The following is a 13,422-nucleotide window of genomic DNA, read 5'->3' as shown; positions in this document are numbered from 1 at the left end:
GAGAATGATGAACAGTTTTTATTGAGTTTTAAATATCTACAAAAATATAGCAATACACTGAACTTCAATACATCCTAAACGTTCAGTACCCAAACTGGCTATACTAAAATAGCACGCATACCTATGACTTGCATGATCTCCTGCAATCTCCTGGGAGGGACAGCAAGCCAAGGACAAGAACCCACATTTCTTACGAATCGTTAATGAGACCAGTTCAGTAATCTAGCATATACAGAAGTCTACTGTGATTTAAAAACAACTACAAGAAAATCCCCCCCAAAACCCAAATCAACTGTTTACAAACAGACCACAGAAAAGTGTGATAAACATTAACTGAAATGGTTTTCCTTCACATGCTGTACATGCATTTTTAAATCACAGAGAAACGTGAAATTTTGTCCAGCAAAGTTTGTTTTACATGAGTGCAAATGAATATATATCTTTTCTTATACTATTAAATTATATATATTTTTCATACAAAAGCACACAGTGTTAATCTATAAAATGACATCCAAGTGGATGATGATTGTTTTTGCATGTCCCCCTGCTTAGATTTTTACACAATCAAAAGTTAGTATCTTTCTTTAAAAATACAGAAGAAAAAAAAGGAAAAATAAAAACATAAAAATTGGCCTATTAAATGCTGAAACGTTTTTGTCTGGTCAAGGGCTAAAGTTTAGTGACAGCTACAGTGGGGCCATTTAAGCCCAGTGGTGACCGCACTATTATTTGGAAAACAATGTCTTGTTTCTCTACATTGAATAAACCACCACGGATGCTTGACAGGTTTCAAAGACTAGAATCTTTTGCAAGATGTTTCAAGATGCTGTACTACTTTGGTTTAAATACTCAAAAAAATTTTGAGTATACTTGTTCTATCTTGTTTCTACTGAAAGTGCCCAAATAATCGTAAACACAAAGTAATAACATGTCATTCTTCACTGCGATTTTTAAAACAAAAGCTAAAGCTAAAACTCAATTGTTTTTTGGGGTCATAATCGGTGATATGTACACTTTTTGATGTAAAAAGGAATCAAAAACCTGAAAAGGTAGCAGAATTATAAAGACTATTTTATAAAAATGTCCTAAAATAATTTTATAAGAGCTGCAAAGAAAGTTGTTCATTTTTGCCGTGTGATGGAATTCACTAAAATGTACATAATTTTAAAAAAACACTATGTGTTGTCAGCACATGTAATCCTGGTAGCTTATTAAATCAACACAAGCTTAAACTGGTGATCTTTTAGCACACTTAATGGCTAAACCCATAGGCACTCTTCTCAAATGTAGTATCGTGAATCCTAAACAGAGATGCATACAAGCTACAGTTCAAATCTTACAAACTAAAACTCCATTTGGGGCATTTTTTTGACTATGAGGATTTAAAACAATGCACCATATAAAAATGTAAATTAATGTGCTCTCAAGAGAAATTAAAATGTACACACTCTTCACAGGTGAACTAGTAGCTGTTTTAAATGTCTTTTTTTTCTATACTAAATATATAACTCAATTAATTAATGGAGCCACAGCAAAAATACTACTATAATTTCAAAGTATAGTCTGTAAACTAAATACATCTTATGATGTAAAAAATATTGCACAGTTTGGTACTCCAAGGCTAAGTTCTAAGACTCTCTCAAGTAGAATGGTCAAACTTTTGGCAGAAAACACAGTATTACAAGAACTAGACACTTAGACGTATGGAGATTTTGGGGTCATATTCTAGGACTATTACTCAGTAAATGTCATTACCATAGACAAGGTGAGGAATGACAGTCACATATTGTTGAAGTGAACGAACAGAAGGATGCCGATCACAACATCCAAAACATGGGGACAAAAAGCCACAGTACAGTTTTGCAGCCCCAAGTAATATAGTTGTACGTTTTTGCTTCTGCAGACAAAGAAAAACAAAAGCAGTTCTAATTTTAAGCAGTTGCGTAGATGTCTAAGAAATACACTAGACACTTCATACATCTTCAACACTGGAAGGCTTAACTTTTTAATTACATGTTTGTGAAAGGCTTTAGATATACTATTTAACAATGAATTAATGTGAGACCAATATATGTTCAATTTTAAAAGCCAATAGGAACCTAAAAATAAAAAATTAATAGGGCATAAACCCATCTTCAGAAGTACTCTAAATCATATAGCTACAAAATTTCTGACCTGGTATGCCAAGCATTTGGTTAAAGATAAATTCCATCATAATTTTCAGTAAACCCTGAAAAGTCAGCTTGGCCTTAGTTTTTAGGCTTTCTGCTGAGGTCTTCATGAGCCACTCAGTACACACACAGATCTGGAAACTTCATCTCGTAGACTGGGACAGACTGGTATTGGGCGTGCCCAGAAGTAATGGTCAGTGTTCCCGATGGACTGGGAGGAGGACTGTAAGAGAACAAGGCACTGTCAACAGGTGTGTGGAAAAACTGTGCCAACAGCAGAGTAAGTCTCTGTCATCACAGGGATCAGTGTGACAGAGCTGCGGGCCAGCTACATGGTGGCATGGCGCATAGATCACAATGGTACTAAGCTGTTTTTAAGTCTAAACTAGAAATTCTCCTCTGAATACAGGTATAAATAATTTTAACAATGGGATTACATCATATCCATTCAAGTAAGCTTGCTTTGTTTCAGTAGTAAAAAAAATCTTTTATTATATATATATATATATAAACCTTTTTTGATGACCACAGCATGGTATTTCAATATATAGATATATTATGATTAATTTATTTCCACAGGCAGATTGTACATTCATTTCCACTTTTCATTATTATAAATAAGGCTGACAGGTCTATTCTTACATATAAATAATTTTACCCTGTCTTCTTGGTTTATAGTCTTACACACAGACTTTCTGGATCAAAGCAGATTCACAATTTTGAGATGGGTACACACTGTCAGAATGCCCACAATTCATACTTTCAACATCTGGCTGCACCATCCTCTTACACCACTGTAAATATTGGGTATAATCGTTCTTTCTTGTTCTCATCTTTGGCACTCTGGTAGGCAAAAGGGAATTCATTCTTGTTTTTATTTTCACATTTTGGGTTACTACTAATGGTACATACTTAGTATTCATTTTGTGTTTCTTTTAAAATGAATCGCCTATTTGAGTCTACTGCCTGTATTTCTACTCACATATTTTCCTCTTATCAATTTGGGAAACTGATCTTTTGTCACATGATACAAATGTTTTTCCTCAATTCATTACTTAATTCTTATCTCTACCACAGATAAAGATGACAGTTTTCATCATTCAAAAAAGTTCCTTGGTGTCTTCAATCAATTTCTCCTTACTCTACATGCTCACACATCTCCAACACTGACTGTGTTCTGATCTCTGTCACTGAAGACAGGTGTCACTTACTCTTGAATTCCATACGAAGGGTCCCTATAGCCACAGAAAGGGTCGATACAAGATATACCCTTTTATGTCTGATTTGTTTTGCTTGATGCTTTTTTTAAGTTTACCCCCCAGTGTTGTCCTTTTTACTGCTGAATAATATTTCACTGTGTCAAGAGCACCACTATTTGTCTACTAACTCTCCATTCTCCTGTTCACAGATATCTCGTAATTATGAAAAAAGCTGCTAAAACATTCTAACATTTTAATTTCTCTGGGTAAATACTGAGAAATGGGATTACAGGATCAAGAGCAGGTGTATATTTAACTTCATAAGACACTGAAACTTCGTAAGTTTTGCAATGTGTTTGTACCATTTTATATTCCTATGAGCAATGTATGCAGACTCTTCTATAATGTCCAATATACTATTAAGTTCATCCAAGGACATTTTTTCTTCTTTCAGATACTGTATTACCCAGTTCTTGAACTACAGTTTGGTTCTTTTTCCGAGTTTCCATTTCTCTTCTAAAATATACATTATTTTTTTCCTTTAAATTCTTTGGTATGTGTGTGTTCTTTTAAGATCATTGTCTACTAATTCCAATAACTGATCTGTGGGGCTGCTTATTCTTACTGTATTTTCCTGCTCCTTTGCATTTCTTGTAGTTTTTTCCCCTTATTGTACACTAAGGTTAAAATGAATGAAGGAACAATGGAAACTGAGGTATAATATTGCTTATTTTGTTTCTTTTCTCAAGAATACAAACTCGTTTCTCTATCTGGTAGTTGGCTGCTGTTGTTTAGTCGCTAAGTTGTGTCTGACTCTTTGTGAGCCCGTGGACTGTAGCCCGCCAGGCTCCTCTGGGATTTCCTGGGCAAGAATACTGGAGTGGGTTGTCATTTCCTTCTCCAGGGGATCTTCCTGACCCAGGGATCGATCGCTTGTCTCCTGCAGGTGGATTCTTTACCACTGAGCCACCAGGGAAGCCTATCTGGTAGTTAGAGTGAGGCAAATTAACAAGAGGAAATATATCAGATAGAAACTAAAAACCCTGAAGATACACTAAGAAGTCTGTTTCATTTCTCTGTATCATGTAAACTACCCAGAACTACTACTTCCTAACTAGGTGACCTTGGATAATTACCAAACATCTACATGAATCTGTTTCTACATTTGTAAAGTAAAAATAATCACTACATATTTTTTAAATGTGCTGTAAATACTAAATAAAAGAATGCACTCAGCAGAGTGCCTAGAATACCACAAGTTTTCAATAAATAACTAGCAGCAATAAGGTTTAATAAATGCAAATTATTAGTAGTAGTTGCAGTACCAATGAAACAGAGTTAGTCATAATACTTATTCTAAAATACTAAATCCACAGTTATGATAGTGGGATTAAATGTAACATAGAGGTCTCAGGCAATATTTCTTGTCAAGAACATGAGTTATAGATTTGAATTTCGATTATTTCCACTCACTAGCTGGATAAACTTTAGCAAGTTACTTTACTTCTCTAAGCCTCAGTGTCTTTACCTGGAAAATAAAAAAACACAGCATCTACCTAACTTTTCAGGACTGTGGTGAGGATTAGCAAAAACAATAGATACAAAGCAGGTAGATATTTACTATTACAACTAACAGGCAACAAAGACGCTGTAGACAGGGAATGTTGCCTGCCATTCCCAATCTAAAAGGTCAAGCCATCAGCCACTGTCATTTCCCACAATGGTGCGCCAAGGGAGAGTCAGGATGGGGAGAAATGGAAAGCATTCTATTCTCTAGACACCGGCCCTGCAGCCAAGGTGCATATTCCAGGAACAATTTCAGCGAGCCCAGATCCTCGCACCTTCCTATACACAGAAAAGCACTAAAACTTGTAGGCTGTGTATAAATGCCCACCCCTAGCAATTTTCACTGAATCTAATAGAGCATACTGCATAGTTTAGTCTGATTCTCTGTTCTGAACTTTTACAAATGAGTGATTCTCAGCTTAGTTGGAGGTGGCATGGTGGTAAATGCCTGGAATGAGATGTTACACTGATGAAAAGGTGCCTTCCATAGGAAGGTAGTGAAAAGGCTGGGGGGAAAAAAAGCAAGTCAATTGAGCATCTACCTGTTTATTCTATTTATAGGATACAAGGTTTGATGCAAAACTGATTTAGTTAATCAAGCTGAAAATATAAAAGATGTAGGAAAAAAAAATCTCAGAAGCATAGCTTCTATCCATGGCTCATTTACTGTGCCACCTTGTACACAGAGCAGTCTCCACACTGGAGTCAACGTAAGAATATGCACAAATTCATTCCTCAGATCAAATGTGGAGTTTTCCCCTCCCTCCGTCATGTGCTTCATTACTTAACAACAAACGAAGAATAACCAATGTTAGATACCTTCTGTTTGCAGAGCATAAAATACAATCACTCAATGGTGCACACAGGAGTTTGGTTCCAGGAACACCCACAGATAGCAAAATCCTTGGGTGCTCAAGTCCCTTATATAAAATGGAACAGTACTGGCATGGGACCTACACAACGTATCTTCCCTTATAGTTTACATCATATCTAGATTATTTATAATATCTAATACAATGTAAGTAGTTGTCAGCATGCAGCAAATTCAAGTTTTGCTTTTTGGAACTTTCTGGGATTTATTTTCCCCCAAATATTTTTGACCACTGTTGGTTGAATTTGAATATGCAGAACCCGTGGATATGGAGGGCAAACTATAACTAACAACAGGACTCAAACAGACATAACCTAGGAAAATTCAACTGATGTTTGATAATTCAAGAGAGCCATCAGCAGAGGCAGAATTGTTATGGCCCTAGAAGAACGATGAGATTGAACCATACAAAACAGTAGTTTTTGTAGGTCAAAATGATTAAATCCGAGAAAATATTTTGTTAAACATATCACTAGAAAAAGAGTCTTCCAATTACTCAACTGTCCATAAGGTGGTTTAGTTGCTAAGTCGTGTTCAACTCTGCGACCCATGGATTAGAGCCTGCCAAGCTCCTCTGTCCATGTGATTTTCAAGGCAAGAATACTGGAGTAGGTTGCCATTTCTTTCTCTCCAGGGGATCTTTCCAACCCAGGGACTGAACCCAGGTCTCCTGCATTGCAGGTGGAGTCTTTACCGACTGAACCATCAAGGAAGCCCTGTCTTTATAGAACCATTTTAAAGGAATTAAGTGATCTAAAAAGGAAAGCTAGAAAAACTTTAAGAAATGGTATCAGACTTTCCAGTAAACAGAAAAACTACTAAGACAAAGATATCTATGTGATCTTGTGTTTACTCTAAATGAAAAGCAGAATTACTTAAAAGCTAGAAATTTATAGGGGTCTAATAGTTTCTATTTGTTGTTTTATTCATCTTGAGGTACCAAAACCCTTACCGTATGGTGAGTTCCAATATTTGAGCAAGTCTATCATGAAGCAAATTTGCCTACAAAGGAGAAAAAACAAATGTTAAGAATGGATCTATTACTTTCGCAATATTCATATGTAAAAATACAAGTAATTTAAAGGACAAAGCATAACTGTAACTGTTAAGCTGATGGTACAGAATGTTTACTGTTTTGGTTTTATCTGTCTCATACATTAAATTTAATGTAAAGTTTCTCTTCATTCCTTTCCTAGTCTCACTGGTAAAAACAAATTGATATACACATAGAACAAAATACCTACAAGCAAAATCATTGAAAACCACGGCAAAAAAAATTTCAAAGCAACAAAAATCATTAACATTTAATTTGGGATCTGCCATTTCAATCAGCTTATACCGCACAAAGAAATTATTTAAGGCTTCATAGCTACATCTTCAGTTTTTGGTCCCTATCCAATCCACTACCTTGTGGGTTCTATTGATTTGCCTAAAGCTTAGAATCTACCCATCAATTACCACAAAAAGCTTCAACAAAAATCAAACTCCATCCCCACTGCCTTCACTATGTGTTCACTTACTTTGGATTCACACTGTGCTGCTATTTCTTCAAAAGGTGCTTTCTGGAATTTCTCTATCACTAGACGCCTCTTTTCCTTTTCCTGTTCTTCCATTCCACTGGTATCTATATAAATGTTTAAAAAAACCATTAAAAGGAATATAGAATTTCACAGAACATTGCCAATGACCCTAAGAGCAAATGATCTAGACATAAAAAATAAGGGTAATTTACAGGACTACTTGTTTAGGGAAAAAAGCAAAATGTGAAATACCCCTGAAATGTCTTAGTTGAGGCCAGAAAGCACACACACAAAACTTCAAAATTACACCGCACAAAACCCTTTTTCATAGACTATCTTTGCCTCTCTTACCAAAAAAAGCAGAAGCACAACTTCCTACAAGTCAAGCAACTTCAAGGCCTTTCCTAAAGGATGATTATTTTATTTATAATCATGCCCTTGCACATATGACGTAGTAAATAAAAAGTTTGCTAAATCTGACAGTGAATGGCATGACTGAAATATATATATGGTCAAGTGGAACCATATTGGTTTAGTCTTTTCCATTCATCTTCCACAATTTGAAAAGGGATTGTTTTTATCTTAAAATGATGTGTGGTCTGGTCAAAGATAATAAAACAATAAGTGGTCTGTCTTTTTGATACTACTGATATAATAACTGTGTCTATTTGCTTAACAATTTGAAAGAAGGCTAATTAATAGTTTAGTTATTGACGGTCTACCTTAATAACCCAGTAAGTCAACAATTTTATAAGGCAAAATACACTCTGTTCAAGGTTCTTAAAACAAAGCTGCTCTTCAGGTACACAAACTGTAGGTAACAATTAGCTAGTTTAAAAAAAGAGGAAGTAGCATGTAGAAAGGAAATAGGTTTTTTTTTTCCCCTCTGAAATTATGTCAGGCTAACAAAGCTGTAGAATTTATGTACTTCTTCTGAATGAATGTAATACAGAATTACGATCACATCTCTAGCGTTCACTGGCCCAGGGTCACAAGCTTAAATGTGCCAGAGGCTAGGCAGGAGACATAAATGTTTTAAATTAGGTCCGTAAAAGCAGTAAGAAAAACAGACTTGAACAAGCTGAGCATGTATCTCTGGTCTTTATTCAAATTCAATTTCTGAAAATAATGCTTCCACCCAAATTTGGCCTGCAGGCGGCAAATCTGTCCAGCAGTTCTCAAGCTTTCTGGTTTTAAGACTCCTTTATGTGTTACATCACTTGATATTTTCTGTTTTATAATATAAAAATGAGACTTTAAAAATATTCATTAAATTCATCAAAAACTCAAACCACCATACGTTAACATAAACATTTGTTTAATGAAAAAGTAACCATATTTTCTAAAGTGAAAATTTAGTGAAGAGAATGGCACTGTTTTATATTTTTGCAAATCCCTTTAATGTCTGACTTAATAGAAGGCAGCTGGATTCTATCTGCAAACATTCAATGTATTGCAATATGTTATTTTGGTTGAAGTATATAAAGAAAAAACTAAACTCACACAAGCATGTACTGATAGATTGGGAAAGAATAATTCAATAGCCTTTTCACAGAATCGTAGCTATTTCTTCTACAATAAAATATGACAAGTGGTAGTTTCTTAAAAGTTAGTTGCAATATGGAATCTGAAACTTTATTAATGAACTTTTTACAATTGGTAATATTAACATCTATTGGTCTGTTTTACACTTTGAATAGAGTTCTACTCATGCATGATTCCGTAACATCGTGCAATGGTCATCTGGAATGCTGCTCCACTGATTTCTGGAGATCCTCTAAATAACTGGGAGTGTGTAGCATCAAAGAATGCGATGACCACCAGAACAGTTTGAGGCCACTGCCTTCAATCATGTTAGTACATGCAGTAGAGAAACAAACTAGGTTCTAGCATTATGCAGAAAATACTTTTGGACTTGAGGATCTCTAGAAAGAGTCTCCCCTGGGACTCCAGGGGACCAAAGATACTCTGACAACACTGCCAAACTGTAAATTCCTCAACATGCCTTATCAATGTTTAAATGTCTCAAAGTATCTTGTACATAATAGGTGTTCAAAAATTGCTGAGTAAATTCAATTAATTTTATTTTGACAAATCTGTTATCATATTACAATAAGAAAAAAGATCCTCTGAAGGATTAAGCTGAAAAAGGTCAGATTTTATTTCATGTATGATGGGTACCAGAGTGTTTCATGTCCCCTGATAATGATGCTCTTATTCTTTCTTAAAATCAAGAGCCAATTTCCACTCTCTATAGCGAAAGTCAATTTCCATGCTCTATTGCTTTACCAATTAGAAATTAATTCAGATCAGAGCATCATTAGCCACCAGGAATTTATATTAATACTTAATTGAAGGAATCATTCAAAAAATTTTAAAAGAGGTAAATTATATGAGGTAAAATTTATTTCCAGAAAGGCCAAAGGAGAAAAATCAAGAGTATTATTTTATGCAAAGATAAGTGGAAAGATTAGAGTCAGTCAGACATGGGTATGAGATTTAGCTCTGGTATTTACTAGCTATGTGATCTCAGGAAAGTTGTTAATTTCTCTGCCTCAGTGTTCTCACTGATGAAATAGCAAGAATGTATGTGATAATGCCTACTGACAATTTCTGCCAGCTCCTTTCTCCCACCCCATTAGAAATACACCTCTAATTACACTGTTATATGCCTACTAAAAATGACTCTATATAATGCTCAGAATTTTCATCTGCCCATCTCCTACAAAAGGAAATACATTGACTGCTTCTTACAAATTCATGCAGCCTGAATGCTGGCCACCACCACCAAATAAGGGTGACATTCAAATACACAGTGATACTTTCATAGTTCTAGAAAAGTCAGTCTATACAAAGGAAGATAATTATCCAGGACAAGACAGGACAGTCACAAAAACCTAAAGAATGTAAGCTAATAAACTGATACTGTATTTATAGAGAAATCAACAGTATATACATTTGCCCTGTTGCCTCTGGTAATTCTGGCATCTAAACAAGTACTGAGATAAAGATAAGCTAGTAAAATACTAGGAAAGTTAACAAGCAAAAATCTTACCAATTGCTTTCTTCAGTGCTTCAAAGGTGATTTCTTCAGTGTTACTAACCTAGAGAAAAGTGATTTTAAGGAAAATAAAGGGTTAAGAAAGGTCAATATAAATGACACCCTCACCTAGTTACAAGTCATCTAAGACCTTTTACAAATATTTTCTCTTCTTTGTGTTGGCTGGATTCATGATTATACTCCATAGTATCAAATAATCATCACATTTTCATTGGTTTTAACAACAGACTACCACAGTGGTTCCCCAAACAAGTTTACATATTGATGCTGGGCTGGCAGAACTAGCACCCTTTAAGGCAACCAACTAATATTCAAGGCAGAGATTATGTATAATTGTAGCTTCAGCTGTGTGATAAATGAGAATTAAGTATTCTATACTCTCTACAATTTTGGTACCACATATATGTTTACAAATCAAAACTGAAATAATAAAAAACTCTGAATGGTTTAAAAGCAAGAATCACTACTTTGGGAAGTGTTCAATGAGTACAGTTAACTAACATCTTAAAATAATCATATTCTGGATCTTTTAAGGTCAACCACCAAGTCTGATTCTCCAGAAAACACCCTTTAACTTGAAGTTTTCAAATCTTTCCTGCTTTGAGACACGTTTATGCTATATAAAAAGTCAGGAATATTTTTTGTAGCACTAACACATTTTCAGCAGGAATAATATATCCAGTTACTATAGTATTTCAATAAAAGTTAAGAAATGATATATGAGTACTTGCCTTGGACTCTGGTCATCCCTAATTTTAGCTCATGAGCTTCTTTTTGCTAAGTCTAAGGCAGAAAGACTAATGAAAACAAAAGACTTCATGCTTTGCACCTTAGCTTCTCTGTAATACAAAGGCTTTAGTTGGAAATCAAGCAGCAAGAGTTCTACTACCTCAGTTTTTGTACTGAAGGTTCATATTTCTAGTTGCAGTCAGATTAAACTTGGAAATCTTCAGTTGCTCTGTTCTAGATATTTGGAGCAGATATACAAAATTAGGCTCTGGCTGGTCAATTATTTGTACCTAGAAGCAATCTAGCACTTTAAAGTTGTTCTTACAACTGGTTAAGAGTTTCAGACTTTTGAGATAGAGCACAGGAGAAAAAACACAGGAGAAGCCAGAAGGCCAGGATCCTTGTTACACAGAACTTTTACTTATTACCTGTTCAATTCTGGGTAAGTGAAAAGCTAAAGGACTTTATCTAATGACTCTTCTCTATTTGTTTTCCTTAGAGAATGATGATGCATTCCTCAGCATGGAAACCTCTCAAGTCACTCGGTCTCCCTCCTGTTTTTACCTCCTTCCTCTGAGTCCCGTTAAGTCCCTTGCTGGTCCTCTCCATCCTGCCTCTAAGAGAGGTAACTCCTGCTCCCCTGTCCTCTCCCTCATCTCCAGCCTGGCTACCCCAGACCCTCTTCACCCTCAGTGCAACCTACCACAGGTGTCTCCTCTCTGGCCTCTCTACCTCCAGTCTCTTCTTTCCAGTGTAGCTTAGTCACACTTGAGATTCTTTTTACGAGAGCCCAGCTCTGACAATGACACTGCCCAACTTACAACGTGGTGCCATTTCCTATCGGAGTATACGTGAAGCCCTCGGCCTGGGGATGAAATGTTCCATAACTTGGCTTCAATCCTGTCTCCCCCTCTTGCCTTTTGTGAATTTTCTTTTTTTTAAAAAAAGAGGAATTTCTTTATACTAATGTTAAACGATTCATATTTTTCATACAAGGGAAAGGGAAAGGGAAAGGGAAGTCGCTCAGTCGTGTCCGACTCTTTGCGACCCCGTGGACTGTAGCCTACCAGGCTCCTTCATCCATGGGATTCTCCAGGCAAGAATACTGGAGTGGTTTGCCATTTCCTTCTCCAGGGCATCTTCCCGACCCAGGGATCGAACCCAGGTCTCCCACATTGGAGGCAGACGCTTTAACCTCTGAGCCACCAGGGAAGTCCATTTTCATACAAAGTAGCTGCTAAATACAAGCCACCTACTTCATTTGGTGCTCAAGCAAACCAGTCTGTTCCAAGTCTATAGAAAACACTGGTTGTGCTGCAGTTATTGGGAAATGGTGCAAAGGCAGGCTCTTGGAGGAGTTTCAACATTCCTTTACTCTTTATGACTTTGGCCTCAGGTATGACCCGTAACTCTCGCTTATACTGTACAACACCCTTGAGCCTGTGTAAAATTTGCTATTCACCTTTTTCCAACCAGACTAGCTGTCATGTCACTTTCACTGACACGTGTCTTCTTGTTTTGTTAACACACATACAGGTTCCTTCAGCTGTACTTGGGGAAAAGGCAGGAGTATGTAATGTATGTATAAAAGACCTGCTATTTGTCCTAGAAAAAGTGACAATCCTTCTCAGCCGACCAATGACTTAATTTTGTATAAAAAATTTAATTCGTACTCCAAATTTAACACGTATAACTTCCTGTCCATTCCCCCAAATAATCAAGCACTGACTATTATCTTTTTGAGAGAAGAACTGAGTCACGATTTCAGGTTTTACTTATATTCATTATGCGTATCAGTCATGCTGATGGGGCTCAGCGAGCACCAGATATCAGAGAGTCATGCCTGTGTATTCTATTAGTCCAGCTGATCGTTTAATTTCAGGAAGCAGAGATGCCTCTATTATATTTTAGCCATTTATCTTCTTGAATAATTTAATTTAGGTATCTTTATATATATATAGGGCAATTTTCAGGAGAAGTTCACTAAGGATTCAGAGTGGGCTAAAACTTGAATTGTAAATGTCAGAATTGACATACCGCAAATGGACTAGGTATTTTAATAGATTAGTAATAAGCTGGGCTAGATCTAGGGAAAAACAAAAGTTTTGCTATGATCTCCATCTAAACAACAACAATTTAAAAAAGTTACAAGCTCTAAAAGCAGGTATCAAATATATCTGAGGACTATATGGGATTATGTATATACAATTTCACATAATTTTGATGAAATAATGATTTTTCACATGAGTCTTTAATTTGATTCACTGTTAGCAAATATACATATTCTCAGTTTGATATTTTGTTA

At 35.9% G+C, this 13,422-nt stretch overlaps 1 protein-coding gene across 10 annotated transcripts in view; it reads right to left on the bottom strand.

Moving 5' to 3' along the window:
• Positions 1–13,422, bottom strand: part of EFR3A (EFR3 homolog A) — a 77,800-nt gene continuing 64,378 nt past the window's right edge. For 3 of the 10 annotated variants that reach the window (XR_014056962.1, XR_014056961.1, XR_014056958.1), the window contains 5 exons: positions 11,278–11,351; positions 10,383–10,431; positions 7,328–7,431; positions 6,760–6,809; positions 1–2,394 (listed from right to left, as the gene is read on the bottom strand). Coding sequence is in view for 3 of the 10 variants with exons in the window: in XM_081501154.1 (XP_081357280.1) it covers positions 2,289–2,394; positions 6,760–6,809; positions 7,328–7,431; positions 10,383–10,431 (309 nt within the window). In the remaining 7 variants the exon portion in view is untranslated. Of the gene's footprint in view, positions 2,395–6,759; positions 6,810–7,327; positions 7,432–10,382; positions 10,432–11,119; positions 11,352–13,422 lie in introns of all 10 variants that reach the window. The other 7 variants (XM_081501154.1, XM_081501152.1, XM_081501153.1 and 4 more) reach the window with 3 other exon arrangements.

This window comes from Giraffa tippelskirchi, chromosome 6 (assembly GCF_054371585.1).
Source record: "Giraffa tippelskirchi isolate mGirTip1 chromosome 6, T2T-mGirTip1v1.2.pri, whole genome shotgun sequence".
Taxonomy (NCBI): Eukaryota; Metazoa; Chordata; class Mammalia; order Artiodactyla; family Giraffidae; genus Giraffa; species Giraffa tippelskirchi.
The sequence above is the reverse complement of the archived record's forward strand: the minus strand, read 5'-3'. Positions and strand labels throughout refer to the sequence as shown.